Source organism: Ictalurus punctatus, chromosome 7 (genome assembly GCF_001660625.3).
Source record: "Ictalurus punctatus breed USDA103 chromosome 7, Coco_2.0, whole genome shotgun sequence".
NCBI lineage: Eukaryota > Metazoa > Chordata > Actinopteri > Siluriformes > Ictaluridae > Ictalurus > Ictalurus punctatus.
The window spans coordinates 17,320,100-17,347,052 of NC_030422.2; the positions used below are offsets into that span (position 1 = coordinate 17,320,100).

At 40.9% G+C, this 26,953-nt stretch overlaps 1 protein-coding gene across 1 annotated transcript in view; it reads right to left on the minus strand.

Annotated features, from left to right (window-relative positions):
- The window catches only part of si:ch73-211e3.1 (mastermind-like domain-containing protein 1), an 83,104-nt gene extending 56,600 nt beyond the window's left edge, over positions 1-26,504 (minus strand). The window contains exon 1 of the mRNA XM_017471722.3: positions 26,053-26,504. Within this exon, the coding sequence (XP_017327211.1) occupies positions 26,053-26,100 (48 nt within the window). The 5' untranslated portion in view covers positions 26,101-26,504. The remainder of the gene's footprint in view (positions 1-26,052) is intronic.
- Between the last annotated feature and the right edge of the window lie 449 nt (positions 26,505-26,953).

Here is a 26,953-nt window from a genome sequence, read left to right on the forward strand (position 1 = left end):
ACTTAGTATGAGATAGCTCTTTCCTTTGATTTCTTTAAAGTCCCATTGAAGTGCCTTGAAACGTGTGGCATTATTCAGTCTATTGACGTAAATTTCCACTGAAACAGAAAGTCATGTCGGGACATATCGAATAGCCCCGCCACGTTTTTTAAAATAGCCAATAGCGTTTAACTTATCTCACAGCCAGAAAACTTACAACTGTTGGGGGCGGGACATTTCAGATTCTAGCGAGCGTTCGATTGGACAGAAAATCTGACGAGAAGCTGAATTGCGGAATGAGGTCATCAAACTTGTGTATCCGTTTCGGTGGTACAGAGAGACTGTATTATGCATTTTGAATGCATAAATCTTCGAAATGTGAATTTTGTCATTGTTTTGGAGCGCACTAGCATATAGATAACCTTAAGGCTGACATATTCATACTGAAAGCCACAAAACTTCCATTTTGAATGGGAAGTTCAAATGTTTAAGATTTGTGGGTAAACTTGCAGACAGTTTGAAAAATTGTATTGTTTTAGTTTATTTATTTTTGCTTGTAAACCCAGACGTGTATTAGTTGGAATTTCACAGCAAACATTTTAATCCTCATCATGATGTTATCTTTGCGTACAAGAAGACTATATCAGTGAAATTCTCTGTTTCTAGCTTTTCTCCCCAAACGTTTCACTGCAGCAAAAGTAAACGAGTAAATTGTGGCACATGATGCCTCAGGAGTGCATTTGCTTCATTCTTGTTAATTTTCTGACCAATAATTTATCCTTAAGACCATTAAAAGCTTAATATTTAGCAATTTTGTGCTTGGTCCTTTTTTTTTTGACCCAGGAGTGTAGTTTTGGCGTGTGAGTGGTGTACCTGGAGATAGCAGGGTTCATAAACACATTTCATTTCCAACGGACAAGATCATTTCTATTGCTGGAAATTCTACACAATGTTGCTGTAGCATTTCTGTTTTTGTCAAGCCCAATTATATTTATGCAAACACACGGTGTTGCTGAGGCAACGGGACTACTAACTAACGTGTACGCTCAGAAACATGTTTATAAGCACATGACCTCACAGATGTGTTGTGATTGGCCAGGAATGAGTTTGATTAATGTGGCTTCATTTTCCTTTCGGAGAAATGTCTTCCATGAGCTTCCATGGCCTGAACTTTTATAACTACGTGAATAAAAATTGGCAAATTTCCACTCATTGGAAGTTTCTAACTTAAATCTAAACAGATGTGTGTGAATTTGAAATTTAATTAGTATTTCAAATGTGACAAGTTCTTGTATTTCAAGCATCATGGATTCCGGTTAAAGTGCTGGTGAATCTGGCTTAACTTCTAGCTGAAACTAGTCTCTCTCTCTCTCTCACTCTCACACACACACACACACACACACACACACACACACACACACACACACACACACACACACACACACAAACACTCACACCCTAATTAAAAACACAGTTTGTCTTCTGCTGGCAAAGGAAAACAAGCTTTTGAGCTTCATATTAATGAGCACCACCTCATTATAGTTTAAACACACACACACTGCTCTATTCCCTTTGCACACACACACACACACACACACACACCTTCATAAACACACACTAGTGTGCACATGCATTCACTGAAATTCTCTGCAAACATTTACAATAATGGCACATACACACACACACACACACACACACACACACACACACACACACACACACACACAGAGACAGAGAGAACTATAGAGATGCATATATTTAGGGAGAAGATGGCATGTGTGTCTTTTGGAGAGAGTGTGTGAGAGAAGAAGAGACATGGACATTGCAGGAGAGAAACAGATAGAAATATGATGAATGAAATGAGGTGGTGAAGGATGGAGAGAAAAAGACGAAGAGCTGTTTCTCTTGCACTGCACTGCCCTCAGCCCATTATTGAGGGGATCTCCCTAAGGACACACACACACACACACACACACACACACACACACACACTCAGAGAGAGTCAAACAAAGGACAAAATGGAGAGGTAGGAAGTGGAAAAGAGAGAAAGAGAGAGAGAGACTAAAAGCTATGAACCTCCAAAGAAATCTATTTCACTGGATTAAACACAGTTCAGAAAAATGTGCTCTAATCAAATCCCCCTTTAATCAACACAAACTGCAAAGAGGTCAGCCATGAAATATTAATGAAGGAAGTGGTCAAGGTGTGTGTCACGAACCTTTACGCCACCTTCCAAGCTGAGACGAGACGGTGTACGAGAGAAAGATAAAAAAAAAAAAAATCATGGGTTTGTTTTATGAAATGTGGAGAGAGGTTACAAAGCCAAGGTTTCCCAAAATCCTCAAAGCAACAAACAGTGAGAGAGTGCGTTAATTACCCGAGTTTGTACTGAGCAACACGCATGCGCACACACACACACACACACACACAGAGATGAATACGCACAGATACATGCTTGCTGGGCTCGGCGTCTCGTACTGGTTGTTAAAGCGGTATAAATATTCATGTGGAGGGCTGCTGCTGTCAGAGAAGCAGTTTTAAATGAATCACTCGACCTTGCTCCAGTCCACCAGCTCTCTCCTTCCTCAGGATCTGTACTTCAAGGCTGGCCTCCCTCTATTTATCATTCTTCCTTTCTTTGCTTTCCTTTTCTCTTTTCTCACCCCACATCTCCCACCTCGAATCCCCTCCTCACTGATTATAGAGACCCCCTAAGAGCCAAACTCTCTCTCTCTCGCTCTCTCTCTCTCTCTCTCTCTCTCTATGTATGTATCTAAGACTTCATTCACAGACATGCAAAGTCCCGCTTTGATAAAGGCGACTCTTCGGGATGAGACGACGAGGGAATCTGCCTACCTTGAACCTCCTGCATCACCCTCCTCTCCCCAAACCATCTCCGTCTCCTTCCCTAATTAGGGCTTTTGTTTGTTATGTGGGTGAGAGAAGAATATGTGATATGCGATATGAGGTGGGAAGAAAAAGAAGAAAGAAAAAAAAAGTTCACTTTTCCTCTCCAGCATGCTGCGTCTAAAATCCCGCTTTTAGATAAGCACGGGTTCATAACTGCCTACGCTTTGTACCTTTGTTTAATCTCAAACACAACACTGAGCTCTCCTTCCTTCTCCCTTTTCCTTTTGCCTCAACCTCACACAGATCTCGCACTTATCTTCATTCATACTCACTGTTTCGATCTGTTTAACACCATCCTTCATCTCTCTCTCTCTCCCTGCTAATAAATCTCAGCACTGCCTCTTTCTCACCCAGTAGCGTTTTCCCCAACACGTCACAGCAATTAAAGCCCTCATAAAATGGCGCCATGTAGACCCAAAGTGTGTGTGCATGTGTGTGTATACTGTCATCCTGTATATGTGTGTGCATTAGTGTCTGTGTGTATTAACACGTCCTTGAGGGGGCAAAAGAGGAGCTAGTTATTGATGGCAAGTCCCTGTACAACACACACTGCAGGCTGTTGATTTCTCCAGCCCACTGCAATCTCTCTCTCTCTCGCTCTCGCTCTCTCTCTCCCCCCCTCTCTCTCTCTATCTGTCCTCTCCACCTCCGCTGAATGCCTTTTCATTGAACCAATATCACTCTTCGCTTGCCCTCAAACTCGCTATAACCTGAAGCCATGTTTAAAAGAACACTAGATTAGGATATAAGTGGCGTTAAAGTGCACTTGAGTGAGAATGTATACAATATACACCGGTGATATTTGCAGTTAATGAAATAACGAGAGCGGGACGCAGCACTCCATCTTAAGTGCAGAACATACCACTCAGGTCTGCTTGTACAGAGCGAAATACCCAAGGGGGTTCTCTCTTAAAGGGGCTTGTTAAGAGTGTGTGTGTGTGTGTGTGTGTGTGTGTGTGTGTGTGTGTCAAGCACCAGGTGTGTGCAGGCCCTGCTCTTACAGCAGTAAAACCCGGACTCACGCAGATGTGCATATTTATATTATTTACACAGCTGTCATTCAGATGTGTCATTTACTAATGCGATGTATCCCATCGAGATTCATAAGCCTCAGCACTCGGCTCAGCGGAACGTACCTGTGTACGTGATTGTTGTCATTATGAAGCTGTATGAAGCTTGAAGGTTGGCTTTTTAAACCGGAGCAGGTGTATAAAAGACACTCGGCTCTTAAACGCTTCCTCTCTAAACATGGAGTTTTAAATGTAATAAAGAAGAATAATAAACCGGTTAAGAAGATTTCAAAGCGCCAGTCTCGCAGAAACAAATTTGGCATGCAACTTATTTGCAGCACTTCCTGTATATCGAATATCAACGATCTGGACAGGCATATCTTGCACAGCAACATATCAGACCTTCAGTCGAGTGAGACGTTCTGCACCAACGTATGCTAATCAATCCCACCTCTACCACTGCCTCTACGCTTAATGAATAAGCTCTATATGTAATAAATAAATGAACTCAACACTTTTTTTTTTTTTTTAAACATATTGAGCATTGCCCACTTCACACGTAAAGTTTGCGCTTTTCACGGTATATAATTATTTTCACAACCGCAAAAAGTCTCAGTATCCTAAAGAATTTACAGGTTAATAAGACTTGCACTGACGTATTGCGTTACCGGATTAACTGCAAGTCTGATTGTGTTTGCAGAGAAAGGGACAATAAGCCCGGTCTATGTCTAATCATATGCCATAAACAGCACAAACTTTATACAGGAAATGGGCAATGCTCAGTATGTAAAAAAAAAATTAATAAATTATTATTATTAATACATTGCATTCAAATAGCATAGTGGGAGAGGTTACCTTGGGTCAAAGGTATCAAAACATGACATCCAGAACACTTAGTGAAAATTGATGTGTATGCTTGTGCCAAAATTGTTGATATTTAACATACAGAAGGTGAATGTGTGTGTGTGTGTGTGTGTGTGTGTGTGTGTGTGTGTGTTCTGTGAATGTTCAAATCTCAAGAAATTTGGGATTACAAATGAAACAATTTCAAAATTTAATTAAACCCCCCCATTTTTTTCTTGTCCCAGTTAATCAAGTGTGGGGTTTCAGTTTCAGACTGAATCCTGATGTTGTTTAGCACTTACATTAGCTACGTTTGCTAGCTAACTTAGCAGGCAGACGTTTGTGGCTAATAGTTTCCAGGAATTATCAGAATCAGAATCATATACATTATTCGTCATATAATGATAATGATAAGGAGTCTTTATTGGTCACATATACATTACAACACAGTGAAATTCTTTTTTTTGCATCCCCCAGCATATTAGGAGGTTGGGGTCAGAGCGCAGGGTCAGCCATGATACAGCGCCCCTGGAGCAGAGAGGGTTAAGGGCCTTGCTCAAGGGCCCAACAGTGGCAGCTTGGCAGTACTGGGGCTTGAACCCCCAACCTTCCAATCAGTAAACCAGAGCCTTAACTGCCAAGCCACCACTGCCCCACCAAGCCACCATCTTGGTGCTTGGTCACAACACGATACATTCAACACACACATCTCAGACAACACAACACAATTTCCATCCTGATATACAAAGTTATGCACTTAATACACAAATATTACACCTTAAGCAGAAATGGTAGTAGTAATTGATAAGAAAAGAAAAAAACACATACACTGTTGTCCGCATAACAAATTTGAGCCACAGAGTTTCTTTTCTGAGCTCCAAAACTGAGCTCACAAGTAAGATTTTCGGAATTATTTTATAAAAGAATACAAAATGAATTTATTTACAAAAAATGTATATATTGTTTTAAATATATAAATGTGAATTTAGCTCTGTGTTTAGACATGTATGAGTTCAGTATTGCATGGATGAACATTATATAGTGACAGTATCTCTCAGATTCATCCAGGCAGGCATGATGACAAATCATCTGCACTCTTTTAAGCATTAATAACATGGCCCGCCTTCTCAGCCTCCACACACACACACACACACACACACACACACACGACTGAACCTCCAAAATAATAATCTTCTTAGTTACAGAGGAGTCAAATAATCTGGATGAAGGGGGATTTGATGGTCGGAATTAATGCATGAAGACCCTGGGTACAGGCGTCACAGTATCTGCATAGCAATGCAGGCAGGAATGTGTCTACGGCGCACCACGCTGCCAACGTGCCAAATGTTAATAATCTGCCAAGGGAGAAATCGAGCCTTATGTTCATTAGTCATTAAAAAGGAATATTTTAGCAGCAGACACTGAAGTGCTTGAGTGTCATAACAATTTAAAAGAGAGCGAGAGACACCGAGAGAGAGAGAGATAGAGAGAGAGCGAGAAGGAGTGAGAGAGTGAATGTGATCCTTATTATCCATGTAGGCAGCCTGTCTTGAAAGGGAATTGGCTAAGGAGATCAATGCTATATCACACACACACACACACACACACACACACACACACACACACACACACACACACCCCAATCCATTGGATTTTGCTCTGTCTTGTTTTACGTCCTCTTAGCAGTGAACAAAGTGTTAGAAGACGTAGCCATCAGCACTGCTGTGTGTATTTTTGTAGCTCTTTGTGGGGACCCCCATAGCCGTTTTCTGATTTTTATACTTTCCTTCACAGTTCTCACACACTAGCTCACATTCTCACTATTGCATGACAGACACGGGTATGATGAAGACCATGCTTGCATTCCACTGTATTTTAAACTGGTGAAAAATGTACAATGGAATGGTCATTGTTTCCCACTGGTGAAATTTGAGGAAGGTGGTGTACATAATAACTGATGGCTACACCATAACCATTTCAATTTCATAATTGAGTGATTATGGATAACAATAATAGTTGTAATAGATGATACATTGTAGATCATGAATAACATGTCCATGATGCACTGTGGGTCCCATCTAGGGTGTAGTCCTGCCTCACTCGGAGTGTTCCCAGACTAGGGTTTGGATTCACCGAAGAGGATGAAGTGGCTGCTAAAGATGGAAATAATGCATAATCATACTCATGATCAGCCAATAAAAGGGTGAATGTTTAACTAGTTGCACCATTCACAAGCCTAGAAATTGCTAACTAAGGTTAAGGATATGTATCATTTATTGTCTAACTACAGTGATACATAAGTCAGTGCAGATATTCCACAAAGAAGGCAAAACAAGATGTGTGTGTGTGGGTGTGTGCACGCTTGACATGGTCTACTCTCAACTAATTACTACTCTTTTAAGATGTATATTCCTGCTTGTATAGACACACACACATACACACACTCATGTACACACACACACACACACACACACACACACACACACATATACATCGAGTGAAGTCATTTCAGCAGCTGCACAAACATGTGGTGAGAAATCATTGTGCTGTGCGTGTGCGTGTGCATGTGTGTGTGTGTGTGTGTGTGTGTGTGTGTGTGTGTGCCATGTTTATTAGCTCCTAATGTGGTTGGAGGGAGAAGCACAGCTGGGCTGTGAGAGCAGGAGCGTGAGGATGAAAACGGACATGACTGCCGTTCCTGTTTTTTTACCTCCCACACTCACCGGCTAGTTTTCTGCTTGCTCTCTCTCTCTCTTTCTCTCTCCATGATGTGAACATCACCTGGAAAAACACTGTCAGTTCTCTCTATCTTTCTCTCGCTGTCTCTACTCCCTCTTCTCAAACAGATGTTTAGTTAGGAATAGTGGGTGTTTATGTGTAATGTTTGCTTGATGCAGAGTTTATCAGAAAGATCAACGGAGTAAAGATTTCAGTTTCTCAGATGTTTAGCTCTTTTCGGGAGTTGCGTGTGTCTGTGTTGTTTTGTGGGCTGACAACAACATGCACTGAACTATGCTATGCTCTTTTGGATGAACCGATACCGAACAAGAGCGCATCTGTTCTAAGGGCCAACTGCTAACAAACATCTGTCTGACTAGCAGGAGGCAGAAAGAGAGAGAGAGAGAGAGAGAGAGAGAGAGAGAGAGAGAGAGAGAGAGAGAGAGAGAGTAAAAAAGCAGAGAACTAGGCAAAAAAAAAAAAAAAGTCAGACAAATTGCTGTTGTTACAATTACTATTATAATTCAGTTGTAATTACATTAACCTTTAAAACATTTGTGGTTTAAAGGTCAATGTAATTACAACTAAGATCACTAACTAACCCTGAACTCAAGAACTGATTTTGTAATGATTCCTTATAATATGTATGGTATGACATACTGCTATGCTAGTTAAGGCTAACGTGTTAGCATTTAAAACAGAGCTTTATTTTTGTCAGTATTTCTGTAAAAGCAACAACCCCAAAATAAAACATACAAACAAACAAAAAAACTAACTCTTTGATGTATAATCTCAGTACATCATGTCTACGTTATTAGATTTGATCTAAGCTAGTTGACTAGTTATCTAAGTCAGTCAGTGTTAGCGGTTAACAAAATAGTTTGGATTCTTATTAACGCTTTTCTCTACTGTTAAGTAGCTAATTGAGAGACTGTCAATGCAAATTGCAAACTCTGACACTGAAATCCTAATTGTTTTGACAAATGTGAGCTTGTCTACTAGCAGTTAGCTAGATGGCTAGGTATTACAGAGAAGTGCTTTCAGTTAGCATGATAGGTTTTTTTTCTCCCATCAACTGTCAAATGGGAAAATGAGTAAGAGATGTTCCTCGGACATTAACTTACTACTCAACACAGATTACTTTAATGATTTAAAATGACATGTTCAGAGGTATTTAAATCTGAAACTCGAGAAAGAGAGGGAATTGGGCCAAGCGAGAGAGCAATGGTGAGGCAGACAGAGAGAGAGAGAGAGAGAGAGAGATTCCTTGGCTGCGTGGATGCTGTGGAATTTTGGGTCTAGTGGAGAGGAGCTCAAGTCCTGGCCATGTTTGTTTTGGACGCTTGTGTAAGGGAGAAATATGTTCCTCCTCCCTTCCAGCCTTCGCTCTGTTGCAACAGCAAACAATCCAGTGAGGCGCTACAGCGGCACTATCACACACCATGAGCCAGCAGCTTCTCTCCCCCGCTGCATCCAACAGCTCATCTCCAAGCCAATTATTATCGGATTATCACCGCAGAGCACAGCAAAGTGAATCGTTATGATTCAGTGACAATGACTTGATTTTTTTTTTCAGTCAGAGAATTTCACCTGAGATAATCATCTCCAAGCTTACTACCTACCGTAATGCGAATGCGATTAGCCTACTTTGTTACAAAGCTCTGACCTGGAGATGAGTGACTGTGGTTAGTTTGACTCAGATTGAGCAGATACTTGTCTCTCTGACACAGAAGACACAAGCTTGTGACAAATGTGTCAATTTGATAGCTGATAACGTGACTGTTGTCTCAGCAAGTAAAGGAAAGAAAAAAAATTACCGCGCTTCAACGGCTCACTGTGACAGTGACAGAGGATTCATTTTGAAGTAAGCTTTATCACAAATGCACAAAAGAAAATCCACTCCTTTGAAGCCCCCTATTTTTGTGGTCCTAAGCTATTTTAATTCATTTTAGAGCTCTCCAGGGTTTAGTGAATCTGGGCCAATTAAAACTGTTAGAGTACTAGCACATACGAAAGCAGGTCTGGTGTCTGTTACGAAAACCAATGACTGACATGGAAGCAAGGTTTGTTAGAAAAAAGGAGAAAAAAATAAAAAGCACTAATACAACAAGTGCTGTTCTGCATCCGCTACAGCATTTTGTTACGTCTTTAAATGAAGGGATTATAACACACGTTAATCTAAACATGCTAAGACGATGAACAAAAGCAGGAATCTAGTAGCTACCGAATATTTCTTACTCAGATCTTACATATCTATTGTTCACTTATTCACTCATCAATCATATTCAGTCATATTACTTATTAATTCAGGATGACTAATGGCAAATAGTGACGAGAGGAAGAAAAGTGAGTGTGGAGTTCAAGAGGTTAAAAAAATTAAAGCATTTACTAATTGAGACTAATTCCACTGTTAGCACTAGGGTTGTCACGGTAACTTAAACATATCTTATGATACTATAGCAGCCGAAGTATCACGATACCATGCAATATTGTGTTAAATCATAATTCAAATCACAATATGAATTTACACATTTACAGAAATACAAAGATATAAATAAAAAACAGACAAATAAACCACGTTATTAATGAGAATGTATAACTGGCTATTGGAAAACTCAAGAACAATCATACGATTGGCAAGCAGCTAATTCACTGTGCCACATATTTCATCTATTGTTCTCTAGAGCAACGAAATCATGCAAACGGAAATTGTCCTCGAAGAACTAAGAATGAACACAACATTAAATAACTGATGTTATTTCAGTTAAAAAAAAAAAAAAAAATCAAACACGGCTAATTTTAGTGTTTACACACAGCGGTTAGCATAACATTAGCTCGCCTACAATCAATCATGAATAAGTTTAGTGTTTACACATAGCAGTTAGCATAACGTTAGCTCGTTTACAATTGAACACGGCTAATTTTAATGTTTACACACAGCGGTTAGCACAACGTTAGCTTGCTTACAATTGAACACGGCTAATTTTAGTTTTTACTCACAGCGGTTAGCATAACGTTAGCTCACTTACAATGAAACACGGCTAATTTTAGTGTTTACACACAGCGGTTAGCATAACGTTAGCTCGCTTACAATCAATCATGGCTAAGTTTAGTGTTTACACACAGCAGTTAGCATAACGTTAGCTCGTTTACAATTGAACACGGCTAATTTTAATGTTTACACACAGCGGCTAACACAACGTTAGCTCGCTTACAATTGAATACGGCTAATTTTAGTGTTTACTCACAGCGTTTAGCATAACGTTAGCTCACTAACAATGAAACACGGCTAATTTTAGTGTTTACACACAGCGGTTAGCATAACATTAGCTCGCTTACAATCAATCATGGCTAAGTTTAGTGTTTACACACAGCAGTTAGCATAACGTTAGCTCGTTTACAATTGAACACGGCTAATTTTAATGTTTACACACAGTGGCTAACACAACGTTAGCTCGCTTACAATTGAACACGACTAATTTTAGTGTTCACTCACAGTGGTTAGCATAACGTTGGCTCACTTACAATGAAACACGGCTAATTTTAGTGTTTACACACAGCGGTTAGCATAACGTTAGCTCGCTTACTAGGAAACAGGAACTCTTTAAAGATTTAAACCTTTGTGTGTTCTGCAGAAGCAGCGAGATGTTTCGTTTGAGTGAAAATAGTATTAACTGCTGCACATACAACATTACATACAATACTACTGTATTAACATTACTACCGTTAAAAAAAAAGCAATACAGTGGCATCGGCAGTATACTGAAGCCGTAGTACCATTAGCTTTATAAACAAACTGCTGTAATTGTGCGATAATGTTTATTTTCAACAATTTGTACACGCTTACCCAATTAAATTATGCTGTTAAATTGGTGGTGTGTACTATCGTTTTGACTTCTCTCCACAGTAAGTCGGAAACGGTGATGCTATGTGGATATAATCCAGTGGAAACGTACACTAGGGCATTGGCAAGCTCGGCTTTACCTAATGACCCCTTTCTCAATTACATCATCAGCAGTTTGTTGGACCCCCGAGACTAAAGGTAAAGATACTTAGCCTGTAGCAAACTGTCTCTCTATTTGCCACCTGCACGCACTCACACACACACACACACACACACACACAGACACTCACACACACACACACAGACACTCACACGCATATTTTCCCTCCGAGTGAAATTTTACAGTTATTGTACCAGTCCAAGTATGAGCTACATAGTGATGAATGCTGGAGGTTTCATGAAGTGCCTCCGAAAACAAATGCTTCAATATTCCAGTAACAGCTTAAGAATGCAGCAGAGAGGAGTGGAGATACAGATGTGTGTGAGAGACTGCCTTATAAATAATTAAAACCCTTTTTTTCCCCCTCTTTCTCTCTCTAAACCAGACATCCTTTTCGTCGAGAAAAACATACACAAACACATTGTGCCTGTCTCTTTGTTTCCTGTGAACCATGAGGACTGTATCAGTGGCATGCGCTTGAGCATATATCTTTGCCAAAATGAGCGTTCCCCACTCGCCATTCCCATGTTCTCTAAAAATAAAACATTGCAGAAAAACACACACACACACACACAAACACACACACACACACACACACAAGAGCTGCAATTATCCTAATGTGGACATATCTGGTCAGCATAACTAATATGCTTTGTAAACTGTGGCTTAAGTTAGTGGCATAGAGAATTCATGGATGTTTTGTATTCAATAAATAGCTCTGTGTGTTTTTATATTAGCTCTAATTGGCTGATTTGTCCACCGTATTATCAGAGCTGCTTGTCAAAAGTGAAGTGGTGCCAGAGAACTGTCTTCATCCAGAGGTGGACAAATTATTACCCCAGGCACCTGGGAAAGCAGAATGTGTAGCATTCACCAGACTAGCAGCTTTTCATTCACAGTTGCCCGACGGCGGTTGATATAATGGTAACTATTGTGTTTTTTTTGTCACTCATCACTCATCCATCGTTGAAAGAAAAAAAAACTCTACTTCCTATTGACTTTCGCAAAGGAAAACATTGCATTTGATATATTTGTTTAGACGTAACATGCTAATTGGTTCATATATTTCGGAATATTACGAAGCACCTTGATGAGGTGGTGCTGTATTAGACACTTGAACTGACTACATTCATCATCCAGTTTAAACGGAACACCTGTACAGCTGCTCATTTACGCAGTTCTCCAATCGGCCAATCATCTGCCAGTGACACAATGCATAACATCATGCAAATACAGGTCAAGAGCTTCAGTTAATGTTCACATCAAACATCAGAATGAAGAAAAACTGTGATCTCAGTGACTTTAACTATGTCATGAATGTTGGTACAAGATGGGCTGGTTTGAGTATTTCAGAATACTCCAGGGAATTTCACACACAACAGTCGAAAAACAAAAAACATTGAGTGAGTGACAGTTTTGTGGGTGGAAACGCCTTGTTGATAAGAGCGATCATAGGTAAATGGCCAGATTGGTTCGAGCTGCCAGGAAGTCTATAGTAACTCAAATAATCACTCTTTACAACAGTGGTGACCAGAAAAGCATCTCAGAACACATCAGACATTTTGGTGGATGAGCTTCAACAGCAGAAGACCACACCAGGTTCCACTCCTGTCAGCCAAGAACAACAATCTGAGGCTGCCATGAGCACAGACTCACCCAAACTGTACAACTGAAGACTGGAAAAAGACCAGGTGATTTAACTGTCCAGTTTTGACAAGCTATTGGATAACTATATAATTGAGCAGGTGTTCCTATTAAAGTGGACGGTGAGTGTATGTCGTCTGGCTATTGGTAGGAACTCTATTTACTACACATATTAATGATGTTAAACAAATGTTAGGCTTTTTTTTTTCAGATTTAGGAAAAGAGATGTGAAAACTGTGTGTAAATTGAGCCAAATACAGTACAGTGTAGCGCAAATATATATATAAAGTATAACTCAAATGCTAGCAAAACATGCAGTCATCTCACATTTAAACTTTATTCAAAATTGAAACATAAATATAATCTTTGCATGTGATGAAGAAAACAGCACAGCTCATAGCCAAAATGTTAACGGCAAAGACTTTTGGTCAAAGGCACAAACATAATGCTTCATCAGCAGAGACATTATCAGGGCAGGATAAAAAAAACAACAACAAAAAAAAACATAGCTATATTAAGTCACCCTCTCTCAGGGATTCAGGTCCTCACTTACTTTCCACAGTCTGTATTAACGCGCATGATTAGCTTGCCAGGGGCATGGTGGATTAGTAGTGAGCACATTTGCCTCGCACCTCCGGGGTTTGGGGTTTGAATCCTGCCTCAGGCCTTGTGTGTGTGTGTGTGTGTGTGTGTGTGTGTGTGTGTGTGTGTGTGTGTGTGTGTGGTGGAGTTTGTTCTCCCCATGAACTGGGGGTTCCCTCCGGGTACTCCAGTTTCCTCCCCCGGTCCAAAGACATGTGTTGTAGACTGACTGGCATCTCTAAATTGCCCAAAGTGTGTGAGCGTGTGTGTGATTGTGCCCTGTGATGGGTTGGCACCTCGTACAGGGTGTCCCCCGCCTTGTGACCAGAATTCCTGGAATACAGGGGACTCTCCCCCTCGTTAACCTTGTTTAGGATAAGCGGTATGGGAAATGAATGGATGGATGGATGGATGGATAAGCATGCCATACTTTTGAGTTCAATTATGTTAGTTACCGCTTTTTCCCCTAGTTAACTAGGGCAACAGACATGAACATGAGATTGGGCAAATATACTTTGGTTGTGAGTTTTGCCCAGTGCGAGAGCTGATGAATTTATTTATTTGTCAATCATTCCGCCACCTTAAAATCACTTAAATACTTAACGATTCTTTTATTTCCACACAGTAGTAAACAAAAGAGGGGCAGTGGTGGCTTGGCGGTTAAGGCTCTGGGTTACTGATCAGAAGGTCACGGGCTCCAGCCCCACCAAGCTGCCACTGTTGGGCCCTTGAGCAAGGCCCTTAATCCTCTCTGTTCCAGGGGTGCCGTATCATGACTGACCCTGCACTCCGATCCCAAGTTCCTGACATGCTGGGGTATGCGAAGAACAGAATTTCACTCTGCTGTAATGTATATGTGACCAATAAAAACTCATTATATGGTTTTTGTTTCAGCTCAAAAATCAATAACAACCAATAAACTAAGCAACAACGTGCTGGACACCACAACAGGTGCAACACACAACCTACTATACAAGTGCTATTGTCATCAACATAAACCAAGACTTCTAAGTGAAACCTAGTAAAGAATGACTATAGTGAGTCAGGGAGTGGAAATTTGCAGACTTTTGCAGGGGAGTGTGTGCAAACAATGTTGAAACAGATAAACTGAAACCAGTAGAAGCAGTACTGACTGAACTAGGTGTGTAACAGTAATGACTATACACTAATTCTATCGGCATTAAGGAGTGCACACTGTACAGTGTGAACAGTGTGATGAACTATAATCCGTGTAAACATTGCAGCAGTTCAAACTGAAAGAAGCAGGAGTGTTTGGCAGCTTTGTCAGACTTCAAGTGGGCAAAATATGTTTTCTCGTTTCAGACAAAACCCCGTGTCCATCTGCCTTTCTATTTATTTTCTGGGGTCAAAGCCATTTGTGAACCGCTCTCAACTGAACACCTCCACAGTGAATATTCGTCACAACGTCTTATTTGGACTTCAGCATGTTTAATTCCACGTTTGTCTCAGCAAGTCACATCGCAAAGATGTTTTTTTTTTTTTTTTTACCCAATTACTCAAAGATGCAGTACATCACGGCAACAGGATGAGTCAGTAATTATGGTTATTTATCTGAGAAGCTCCCGAGTCGATGCTTAAATGAAAATGCTATTAGTCCTGAACATCTATTAATCAGTTATAGCAATTACATCGACTCCACCCTTCCAGTGACCCGGGGTCACGATGGGTCAGATGGTCAGTGCTCGACGAACGGTGTCGGATGTGGGAAGGCTGTGCGTCTAGTGCAATTGTAACCAGAGTCAGTCTCTAACCACGGTGCAGAGCACAACGTTAGGGCCCTATCAGGTTACTCAGAGAACCCTGTGCCACAATCTGTTAGTGTGGATGTGCAAACAGACACCCTGTTCAGCTAAAGCACACTATTACCACTATTACCGATACTCTAGCTGACCTCGCACACAAACACAGAACCGCAAAGGAAAAAAACTCCCTTAATCACGGCGCCAGTACGAGGGCCAGCGTGAGTAAGTGTGTGAATAAAATAAGACACTGTGAGAAAGAGAGCGAAATTATAGGGATCGTATGCAAAAAAAAAATATAGGAGGGTGGGTGGAAGGAAGGAAGGAAGGAAGGGAAAGAGGAGAGAAATGAGAAAGAAAGGAAAAATGTATACACATTTGTAGCTGACGAGTGACGGAGAAACAATGGAAACGTACAATGGAAAAACCTCCATAAAGTGCAGCCTGGTGTAACAGTAAATAATGTAAGTTTGGGGTAAAAAAAAAAAAAAAAAAAAGGAAAAAGAAAAGGAAAAAAAAAAAGGGCTATACAAGCAAAGCACAAAGAATCGAAATGTTCAAGAACACTTCATGTACGTCTTTAGGGACAAAACAACAGATAACTGTTAGTGTCTGATATTGGCACTTATGCTTTACACACACACACACACACACACACACACACACACACACACCAACAGACACAGTTAATGGACGACACAAGGGAACTTGGGAGGTGGGGAGTGACCTAGAATACCATATTCAGCCAACACAACAAGACAACAATGTAAAAGGCAGATCTGTAATATTTCCTAATACAACACCATTAGTAGATGGATCTTTATCGCTCTTTTTCTCTCTCTCTCACACACACACACACACACACACACACACACACACACACACACACACACACACACATTCTTGTCATTCTTGACTGCATCCTGTATAGTTTTTCTTCTTGAACTGAATAAAGTTATAGACAAAATTGTGTCTGTCTTTGTGTATGAATAAATAAACACATTCCCCTACCATTTCTGCTAATGAATAATTTACATTCAATTCCATTTGTATCACTCAGAAAGCAGAAGAGGAGGGAAAAAAAAAAGATCACAACTTGTGAAAAGCTGCCAAGGTTACTACGACAGCTGCTTCTGGGAATCAGTGCATTATGTCGGGCCAGGAATTCTGGGTAATGCTACTTTGGACCACAGATGAAAGCCGAGTTGTCTCTGTGTGCGTACTATATGTGTGTGCAAATGAGAGTTTGAGTGCTTCAGTAGAATATATTGTCCTGCAAGTTCATCTAACCCAAAAGGTGTTTATCAGATTAAAATGACGGCTGACTTTAGAGCTTCTGAGGTTTGTGCAGCAGAATAATAAGCAGAGATTTTTGTTTTTCGTTACTGGGTTAATTTTGCGCTTTTGATTTTAGTAGTCAGGTCGACGTTTTTAGTAAATGACTTGATGGTCAGAGACTTCTAACTACAAGAAGAGAAAGCTATAAATGAAGTTATTCAGCTACAGTTAATTGCAAAAAAAAAGAAAAGAAGATAACAATTAGCATGCTCCTACGATAAAACAAAGAACATTTAGTGTGTTTTTGGTTTCACAAATGTTCCTTTATTAACAAACATGCTCCCACTATTGTATGTTATGCTATCAATAGTGACAAAAGCAAAATGACATATCAGTTCATTTCCCTTTTTGAATATAATATACATATTCTCAAATAACTTGGATACATGACCTTTGCCCTTATAGCTTCCTCCAGTCCTCTAAGCAGCTTCTGGATCCTCTCTGTTCTCATATTTCCCTTGCTCATTTCCCCTCATATCAGTGGACTCACTCTGAGCAAACTGCTTGGCCAATAAAATGATCAAATAAAAATAAAAACTTGAATAAAACTTCTTGCTCTTCCTTATGTTGTGGGTTGTCTTGCTGCAGGATGCACCCATAGTTCCACTGTTTTTGGAATTCCTTTGATGTTGTTGTAGATAAATTGTAAAGAATAGCTGGTGTTTCCTTGTTTGATGCAGAAATCATGAGGGATGCAAACTTTTGCTCTTAATGGGAAATATCCGGGAGAAATATACATGTATGTGTATCTCTCTTCCTCTCTCGTGCTCACACACACACACACACACACACACCACCTCTCGTCTCCTGAGGTCAGCACTCGCTTTCGTTCGACAGCGTTTTGTTCGGGGAACAACGGGGTAGGAGACCCCTCAAAAACCCAGAGCCGAAAAGGACTGAAAAAAGAACAAGAACCCAACTTTCTCCAAGCCACCAGCCCAACACTGCATTCATACTTCTACTAGACCTTAACCCAAACCCCCCCACCAGCGCGCACGCACACGTACACACACACACATATATATATATATATAATATATATAGACCAAAGGCATTCCATATCCATTTCCCCTCGGTTACACTCAATTTCATCACAATATCTGTCTCCCTCTCACCCAGTGCAAAATTACACAAAGTTCTTTGCTACCTACAGCCTTGCCACCCAATTCGCTTTTCTATGTGTGTGTGTGTTATGATGATGCAAGGTGGAAATCACCAAACAAAGGTCTGCAGTACATGTTGCATGACAATGATGCAATGCTTCTTCATAGAGGAGGGGAGAGAGAAGGATGGAAAGGGGTTTGATGAGGCGCGGGGGAGATTTAGGCTCCTCATGTGACCCAAATCACAGTAGGGTTTAGTTAGATTTTTAGTCTAGTTCGATTCTGGCACAGAAAGAAAAAAAAAAAAAAAACTGATTCAGATAAGATAGTAATTGCTAAGCACTTCTAGGTCATTCTTTTCGTATTGGAAAATGAATATTAAACATGTACATTTAGATTATCTGCTTTTCAATATGTCAACATTATAAAGATAATTCATTCACAGCTGCTTCCAAATCCAAGCATATGTGAATCAGAATCCCTCTAATAGAGAAAATGCAACTGAAGAAGACTGACCTCCTATGTGTAGTCTCGAGACACATGTAAAAATCTAGACAGATAACACACTTGATCAAATCTGAGATTATAGGATTAAGATTTTAAGAAATGTACAGGCTAGAGAAATGTAAATCACATTCTGACTGCCGCTGGATTAAAGCCTCCACTGCAATTAAATGAATCTGTGAAATTAATATGTGGGTGATGTTTCAGACGTAGAACATTCCTTTAGGCAATGAGGCACAGCAGATGTTCGACTCATATGCCGCTTCGTAGTCGATGGATGATTGGAGGCTAAAGATCGGCAACAAAGGAATAATTCCTGTTTTGATACCTCTCCACACTAATCTAATCGCATCTAATCCACAGCTAATCACACCGTGCTTCTGTGCTACCACTTTATATTGCGTACAAAAAAAAAAAATGAAAGCGTCTGGGATTCTTCACTGTGAGCTGATACAGGTGAATGCACAAAATAGATGAAGCCAGTGTTACTTCCTTCATTTTCCCCCCAAAAAGGATAGTACAAGGGTTCCTGAGAACAGACTGATGAAACAGACATGCGAAGCTGTTCGCTGTGCTATCTTTGTTTTACCTTTCTCTCCTACTTATCTAAAGCAAGCATTAAGAGCTGATAAGCTACCTCCTGAGCAGCTAGCAACAAGACTGAACGCACACTGAGAGTCCGTAGTAAAGGATGGGCTTGTCTCAGAGTCAGGACTGAGCTTGGGTTCAGTTCAGAGGCAGTGAGGGTGGGTTTGGTTTACGTAGACGTCGCTCTTTTCGCTCGCCGGTTTTCGGCAAAGTCATAGAGACAGGAACGGAAAACACACAATCTTATATTTGGTATGTGACTCCTGTTTGTTTTCCATCCCTAGGCAACACTGTTATTTCCTGGTTAGGGTTGCCTGATAGTCACAATGACGCACTCACACACGTCCGCTCACTCTCAGCCTCTCTCTCTCTTTCCTGCTCACACATTCTCTCCATCTCTCTCTCTCCCCATCACTCACTCGCACACGTGTTCCCTCTGATGGAAAGTTGGGTCTGCAATCCATAATGATAGCAGGAAAACACGAGCATCTTACTCCATAGGTTAACGGCCATTTTCTTTTTCCTTCACACTCCCTTTTCCCTTTTCTTCTCCTTCTAATGTTCATCCGAAGACTGGACGACTTCGTTCTGGTCTACAAAACCCACGTAGGTGCTGTTTCTTTCGTTGTGTGCGTTCACAGAAACTGTGAGTGCTAATTACCTCCTGTAATATAGTGTAATAAGTCAGACAGCACTCTTCTACGCTTATCACACACCATTGTGTTTGCTTTTCTATGAATGATTACTATGCTTTTAGAAATCTGCCGACTCCAGGAAGTAACTGCAGTGTATTTCAGTTTAATAGAATCAAAGGTTTCCAGAGGAACTGGACATATTGGACAGAAGTGAAAGCAAAGTGCTTCTCAGCTTGCAAGGGGTGAGACCAGTAGATATTCACAATGCTTGATGATATAACAGCTGTTGATATTTATTCGATGGGGTTCAAGAGCTCGGAGAGTGCAAGTGAGCGCCTTCTCCTTACACTTCATGGCTCCTGTGACAATGATGAGCAATGTCAACAGAGACGTCATTAACGTCCTTGGGTCCACCACTCTGGAAGTGTCTCATCAATGGAAAGAAGAAAGACTTCGTTCTCATGCAGCGCGATAAAACGCTCAGACAGATGTTGAAATCTGGAAGTGTAGCATCTTGAGAGAGGTAAACATAATGAAGATCAGTTGAGAATCAGGCGTCACTCTGATTGTGCAGACTTGGAACGCAAGTTTTTCCACGTAGTAGACTACTAGGCGTTATGCCACTACATTAGTTTCAATATTGAATTTCTAAACTGGAAATGGGCCAAAAAAAAAAAAAGGTAAATATAATTTCCTGGCTGTCTTGAAGATGATGACCAGTGGATGCTCCTTCTGATCACACAACAGTTAGCCTTCTTAACATAATTATTCAAGGTCAAAATTACTCTCTTTTCTTCCTCTCTCCCTCCCTTCATCATGTCCTTACCCCCTGCTATCCCTCCTTCTCCCTCTTCCAAACATGCAGCATATGGTTCTCCGCTGTGCATCAGCAAAATCTTGTTCTCTTCTTATCCTGAAGCAAAAAAAAAAAAAAAAAAAAAAAGGGAGGAGAGTGGTAAAGTGATCCAAAGCCGTCACTCAGACAGACAGAGTTAAACTGAAGGATGGAGGAGTGTGGACTGTTTTGTTCTGGATGCTCCAGGCTTTGAAGATTTTCGCGCTTTTGATTTGGGTTATGGCGGCGTCTTTGAAAGGAAGCGTCGCATTCCTAACCTCTCGCTGATCTCATGCTTCAAGACCGCCGGCGAGACCAAAGTTTGCACGCCGTTGTTGTTTCCAATTCCGACGCAACTTTGAGGTGGATCCAAGTGCATGCGCGAAGGCATTAGTACGGCCGCTCTCTTGTTACGGTGACGGCTGTGCTGCCGGTGTCAGAGAGCTCTGAAAGGGATCTAAGCACCGCACTGCCGACAACTCCAGCGCATCCCCCCCCCCCCCCCCCCCCCCCCCCCCCCTTCAGCTGCGACTTCAAAGCGCTCTGAACTTATTTGGCCGGAGATCAGTTCAAATCGACAAGAGCAGAAAGATCCGGTGCAGGGAAAACTTACCGTGGGTGTAGTGTAGGGAGTATTTCAACAGAAAACAGACACTACATTGTATTTATTTGAACTTTCTAACTGGCTTAGGAATACTTTAAATACTACTACTACTACTACTAATATTATTATTAGTAGTAGTAGTAGTAATAATAATAATTATTATAATAATAATTATAATAATAATTGGGGGCATGGTGGCTTAGCGGTCAGCACATCTGCCTCGCACCTCTGGGGTTGGGGGGTTCAAATCCCGCCTCCACCCTGTGTGTGAGTGGAGTTTGAATGCTCTCCTTGTGCTTCGGGGGTTTCCTCCAGATATTCCGTTTTCCTCCCCCAGTCCAAAGTTATGCATTGTAAGCTGTGGCATCTCTAAATTTTGTGTAGTGTGTGAATGTGTGTACGATTGTGCCCTGCAATGGGTTGACACCCCGTCCAGGGTTTCCCCGCCTTGCACCCAGAGCTCCCTGGGATAGGCAGCAGTATAGAGCATGGATAATCATAATAATTGTTATGATGATAATAATCATCATCATCATCATTATAATATAATAATAATAATATTATCCTGGTTAGGGTTGCAGTGGATCCATAACCTATCCTGTGTGCAAGGCCGCCAGTCCAATGCAAGGCACCATGCACACACACACACACACACACACACACACACACACACACACACACACACACACACACACACACACTCTCTCATTCACACCTCGGAACAATTTAGCACATGTTTTTGGACAGTAGGAGGAAACTGGAGAACCCATGCAAGCATCACATGATCATGTAAAACCACACACAGACAGCAAGTGAGCTCAGGTTTAAACCGAGGCCAACAATACTAATAGCAACAACAATAATAAGTTAATTATATTGTTACTTGTCTGCTTTGTAAGTGCAATCACCTTTTTAATGTTTACTTCTATGTGCCAGCTTTAGTTTCTACTCTCTCCAATTATGAATCATTACCTTCTTTAATTTGCTGGCTTTCGGCTGTTTGCACACTTTCGTTGGTCTCAATGGATGAAAACTCTCTGCCAAATAATTAAATGTAAATGCAAGGTAGAAAGCGCCAAACACCACCTCCAACTCCCTGAAGCCACAGCTAAGCTCAGATCAGCCCTAAAGGTTAATTAATTTACAGCAAGCCCACTACACAGTGTTTTACCAGCACCACACAGCCTTCAGCTACAAGCCCTATTCAGACAACATTTTGTTCAAACGGAAAGCAGGTGTAATTATTTCCTTTTTCTGTTCTGTGATTCTTATTTCTATATGAAGCTGTGTTTTTCTCCCCCCTTCAATAAAAATTCCAGTCCAAAATACCTTCTGTTTCTGACGAACTGACTCTGCTGTCTAATTAATTTAGCACGTAATCTACGTGATTTTACAAGCAGATGTTGCCTCCTGTGTTTTTGACCACTGCTTTTTAAATTGGCTGCCTCTGGCAATCACAGAATCATGCATGCTTTAGAAGAGTTGCTTAACGTGGTTGGATACCATAATGATAGATATAAATATACAACACAAATCATACACCTTCAATATGTGTCAAAAATTACACGGATCGTTCTTTTTTTAACTGAGAGATAAACTTATGAAATCAGGCATATTTGTTGGAAAGTGGATCATTATAGAGGAACCAAGTGAAGATTACTCACAGTGGCAGTGAAAGTAACCAGTCATTTAAGATTATGTAAGTGATGTTAGCTATTCATCTTAACTTCTTCCTGACTTAGCCACTGTATGAGTCCAAACAAACCTCAATCCAAAGGTGGTTTGGAAGTTGAAGTCATTGTCAGCAAAGAAATGTCTTATACTGGAACTTCCGGGCGAAGGTCAGCCTTCTCTTTCATGTTTTCCATCAAAAACTCTGCCATAATTATAAGCCTACCCCTATTTCATCAAACTAATGCCTTACTTCTAGATCATTTATAGCTTTAGTTAATACAGCTGGACTGTATTGAATTATTAGTAGCTTTTTACAGAGCCAAGAACAGTCACTGGACATCTCTTTTATAGGTAGGAGGATGTCAAATCATTTTAGTCAAAATTGCTTACGGCAGCTTTAAAGTCTCCAAGATCTACCTTAGACAACAGATACAAAATGGCTAAGAATACATTGACTGGTGCGTTAAAGACTGTTTGCAGTTGGTAGTGACTTTGTTTAATTATTATTATTAGGGTTTTTCTTCTTCTTCTTATAGATCCTAGGACAGTCAGAAAACATCTCTTTTAGTGTTCTTAAAAAATGCTTACAGAAGATTTAATCTACCTCAGAACAGAGAGCTACTACACACAATGATAATGAATATTGCCTTAAAGCCTGATGGTTTTGTTACAAATATTGATCATTATCAGCATTGCATATAAAACTCAGAAGAGATGCTTTGTAGGGCTGGGTGATATATTGATATTATAATAATAATAATAAATGATTACACGATACACTTTTGTGAGATATTGTTGGTATGGTGATGCATTTTATAACAGTTTTAATAATGACAAATTAAATTAAATAGACGCCATTGATTCGACACATAATTCTTTTTCAACTTAATCTTCTTTGTCTTTGTAGACATTAAAGAAAAGTATCGTCAAACTCAGTTTAATGTTTTTGTTTTTTTTGGTTTATTTTACTACCGTTTTGCAGACAGTTTGTTAGAAACGTCTTCAAGTATTGTGATTATGATATTTTTGTCATATCGCCCAGCCCAATGCTCTGTGACTGCTATTAGCAGCTTTTTAAGGATCCCAGGACAATCACAGATCATCTCTTTCAGTGATAGCTATCAGCCATGAGCCAAAGTGCTCTTTAAAATTGCTTAGGCTTTACAGTCTCGAATAACCCTTAGAACAAATGGTTATTATACAGAATGGTTATGAATATATTGACTGGTGCCTTAAAGGCTGTTGAACATTGTTGGCATTGTAACCTATTTTAGTGCACCCTGGTAGTGTCATTAACAAAAGAAAACGTTGATCTCTGTGTTGTAGACGTTGTAGCCTGGGGTTGCTATCCCACACACAGCAAACTCTTTCTTCTTAAAGAAAATCTGCATGACTGTTCACTTTCTGACAAAGCGATTATTCTTCCATTTTGAAAGAAAAAAAAAAACAGTGGAATTCCCCTTCAATAACCGCTGCAAGGGTTTTTTCTTTTTTTTTTTTTTTTTTTTTTTTTTAAATCACAGTGTAGACATGCAAACAGTCATCATTTTTAAAGAAACTACTTCTGTCCCGGCGAGGTAATACACATATATAATACAGTTACAAAAAAAAAACTACCGGATGTTGGTTTCATGCCTTTGTGGCAGACCACAGAGTGCTTGTACACAGTTAGATCAGTGCTTCCAGCTTAGGTTAATGACCGGAGAGTGCTTCATCGCTCATTAAACACCATAAGTCCGGGTGGTGAAGGGTCATAGAGCTTATGAATATTCATAAATATGAATACAGCACGAGGACACCTTACACAATGCTGAAAAAAAAATCATTGAAACACCATCAACTGCTAATGTTGTTTTAGAAAGAAATAGAAAGGGCTGCATGGTATACTTGAGATGCCACACACTCAGCTACTGGTCAAGTGTTTGTGAAAATCCATCTCCATTAATCACCTCCACATATCACATCCTGTCCAGCCTCATCATCTCCACATATCACATCCTGTCCAGTCTCTTCCTTCATCACTATGAGCTAAAGTGAAACACACGGGGAGTTTCTTCAATTTCACGAATGCAAGAAAAGATATTTAAGAGATTAAAGTCTATAATGTTCTCTCTCTCTCTCTCTCTCTCTCTCACTGTCTGTCTCTCTCACTGTCCATAACGCTTAAGCTTTTAGGAGAGGGTGTTGGGGGGGGGGGGGGGGGGGGGGGGGGACGGCGTTTCCCACAGCACTCCTGACGCTCAGCATTCCTCTTTAGTTAATTGGCTGAGATTATTGAGCGACAGACACAGCCCCCACCTCTCTCTCTCTCTCTCACGCGCGCGAGCGTGTGCGCGTGTGTATCTTTAACCCATTTAAGAGGAGCTCATTTTTTTTGTGCGTGTGTGTGTGTGTGTGTGTGTGTGTGCGCGCGTGTTGTTCTTATGTCGCGTGCTTTAATCCCATCAGGTCTTCTAGTACTTAATCCCGTACACACTACACACTGACAGCCCTATCATGTGGTCCGCACGCTAGTGCCATTTCAGTAGATTTCAGTCTCTTTCTTTTTTTATCTCGCTGCAATCCGCAGGAATTGTTATACGTTTTGGACACCGTTGCGACAGTAGCATTGGTGCTCACAGTGAGGAGATGATGATGATGATGATGATGATGATGATTTCGTGCTGACCCCAGTGCCCGGGCGCGCTTTTGTTACAGCATGCGCGTCCCCGCTGAGCGCGCATTCCTCCTGCAATAAACCCCGGTTTTATTCCTGCAAGCAGACCACACCGCTTAACCACTACCGGGATCAATTGCCGGGGTGCATTACAGTACTGATCCACAACACGGTCCGGGGCATTCGGGAAGCATCGAAATGACAGATCTCAAGGATCAGGAAGCTGGGTCTCTGGAACGGAGAGGCTTTGCGGTGTTAAATAGCCTAGCACGTCAGTGATCACGGCAATAAGGGACTTAATAACGTGTGCGGAAGGTGCGTGAGACGGCGCGGGTTAATCTTTAATGCACCGTCCCAGCCTTATCTAGTGTACACACACACACACACACACAAATAAACCTTGCTGATTTCCCACTTCAAGTTTTCAACCATCCTGACAGCAAAGCTAAACACTGACTTCTTCACCTCCAAGTTCCACAGGCAGTGTGTCAGAACCACAGGATGTCCGAACAAAGTCAATCGCAGCCGTAGGCTGAAGTTTTAATAGCTTTAATTAGCCTTCTCGGTTGTCTCTACTCCTGTCCTTCACACCACAAGCACATCGCATCGCATGAAAAGAAAGCTGGTGCGCGACAAGAGAAAAATGACAAAACTCATGCACTTACTAATGGGTCCATGCGAGGTGTCTCTAGCCGCTGGGAGACCAGGAGCATCTTGGAGCGATGGGATACAGCGCGGCCACGATTAAATCCACTTTCGTGTCAATGTGTCAACCGAAACAATAACACATCATAAAGATCAAGATTTTTTTTAAAAATAAATAAATAAATAAACAAAAAAAGAAAAGAAAAATGTCGTGAATTTAGACTAAAATCGGTTCCGTACTGTCCTTGGGTGAAAACGAAAAGACGTTTAGTCCAAAAGACAAGCTAATTTAACATTCTGTCCAGGTATCAGGGAAGTTCATCCGACTAAAAGGCAGCGGCAGACTGGAACAGCTCGTGTTTGTGTGTGAGTGTGAGTGTGTGTGTATTCTGTCTCTCTCTCTCTCACAGTGCTGCTCTCACCGGCTTCCTGAATAGGGGGCGGAGAAACCAGGGATAACCACGCCCACACAGTGACAGAGGTGGAGACAGAGATTTCACACGCTCGCCCTGTCTTAAAGAGACAGACCCCACTTTTTTTTTTTTGGCAGGGCACCTGTCCAGCGAAGATATCAGCTATATGAGCTAGGAGAGACAGGGTTTGCTGGCCCTAGTGGTCAAATGGTATAAAATCCATTAAAGTGCACCTGTTATGGTTTTTCAAATATTACCTTCCATTTAATGTGTGTTAGAGCTGTTTGTGAATGTAAAAACGTCCGCAACGTTTAAAAAAATCCCAGTGCACGACAAACGGAGTTGTTGACTCACAGAAGAAGGAAGCGATTCTGAACAGCTGAAACGAACCGTGATTAATTCCAGACTTACTTCCTGTACTAACCTATGTAGGTTTGTAACAAAAAGCCCCGCCTCTGGTCTTTATCAGTTGTTTGTGAACGGACGGTGGTGAAAGTCGTTATGGTAG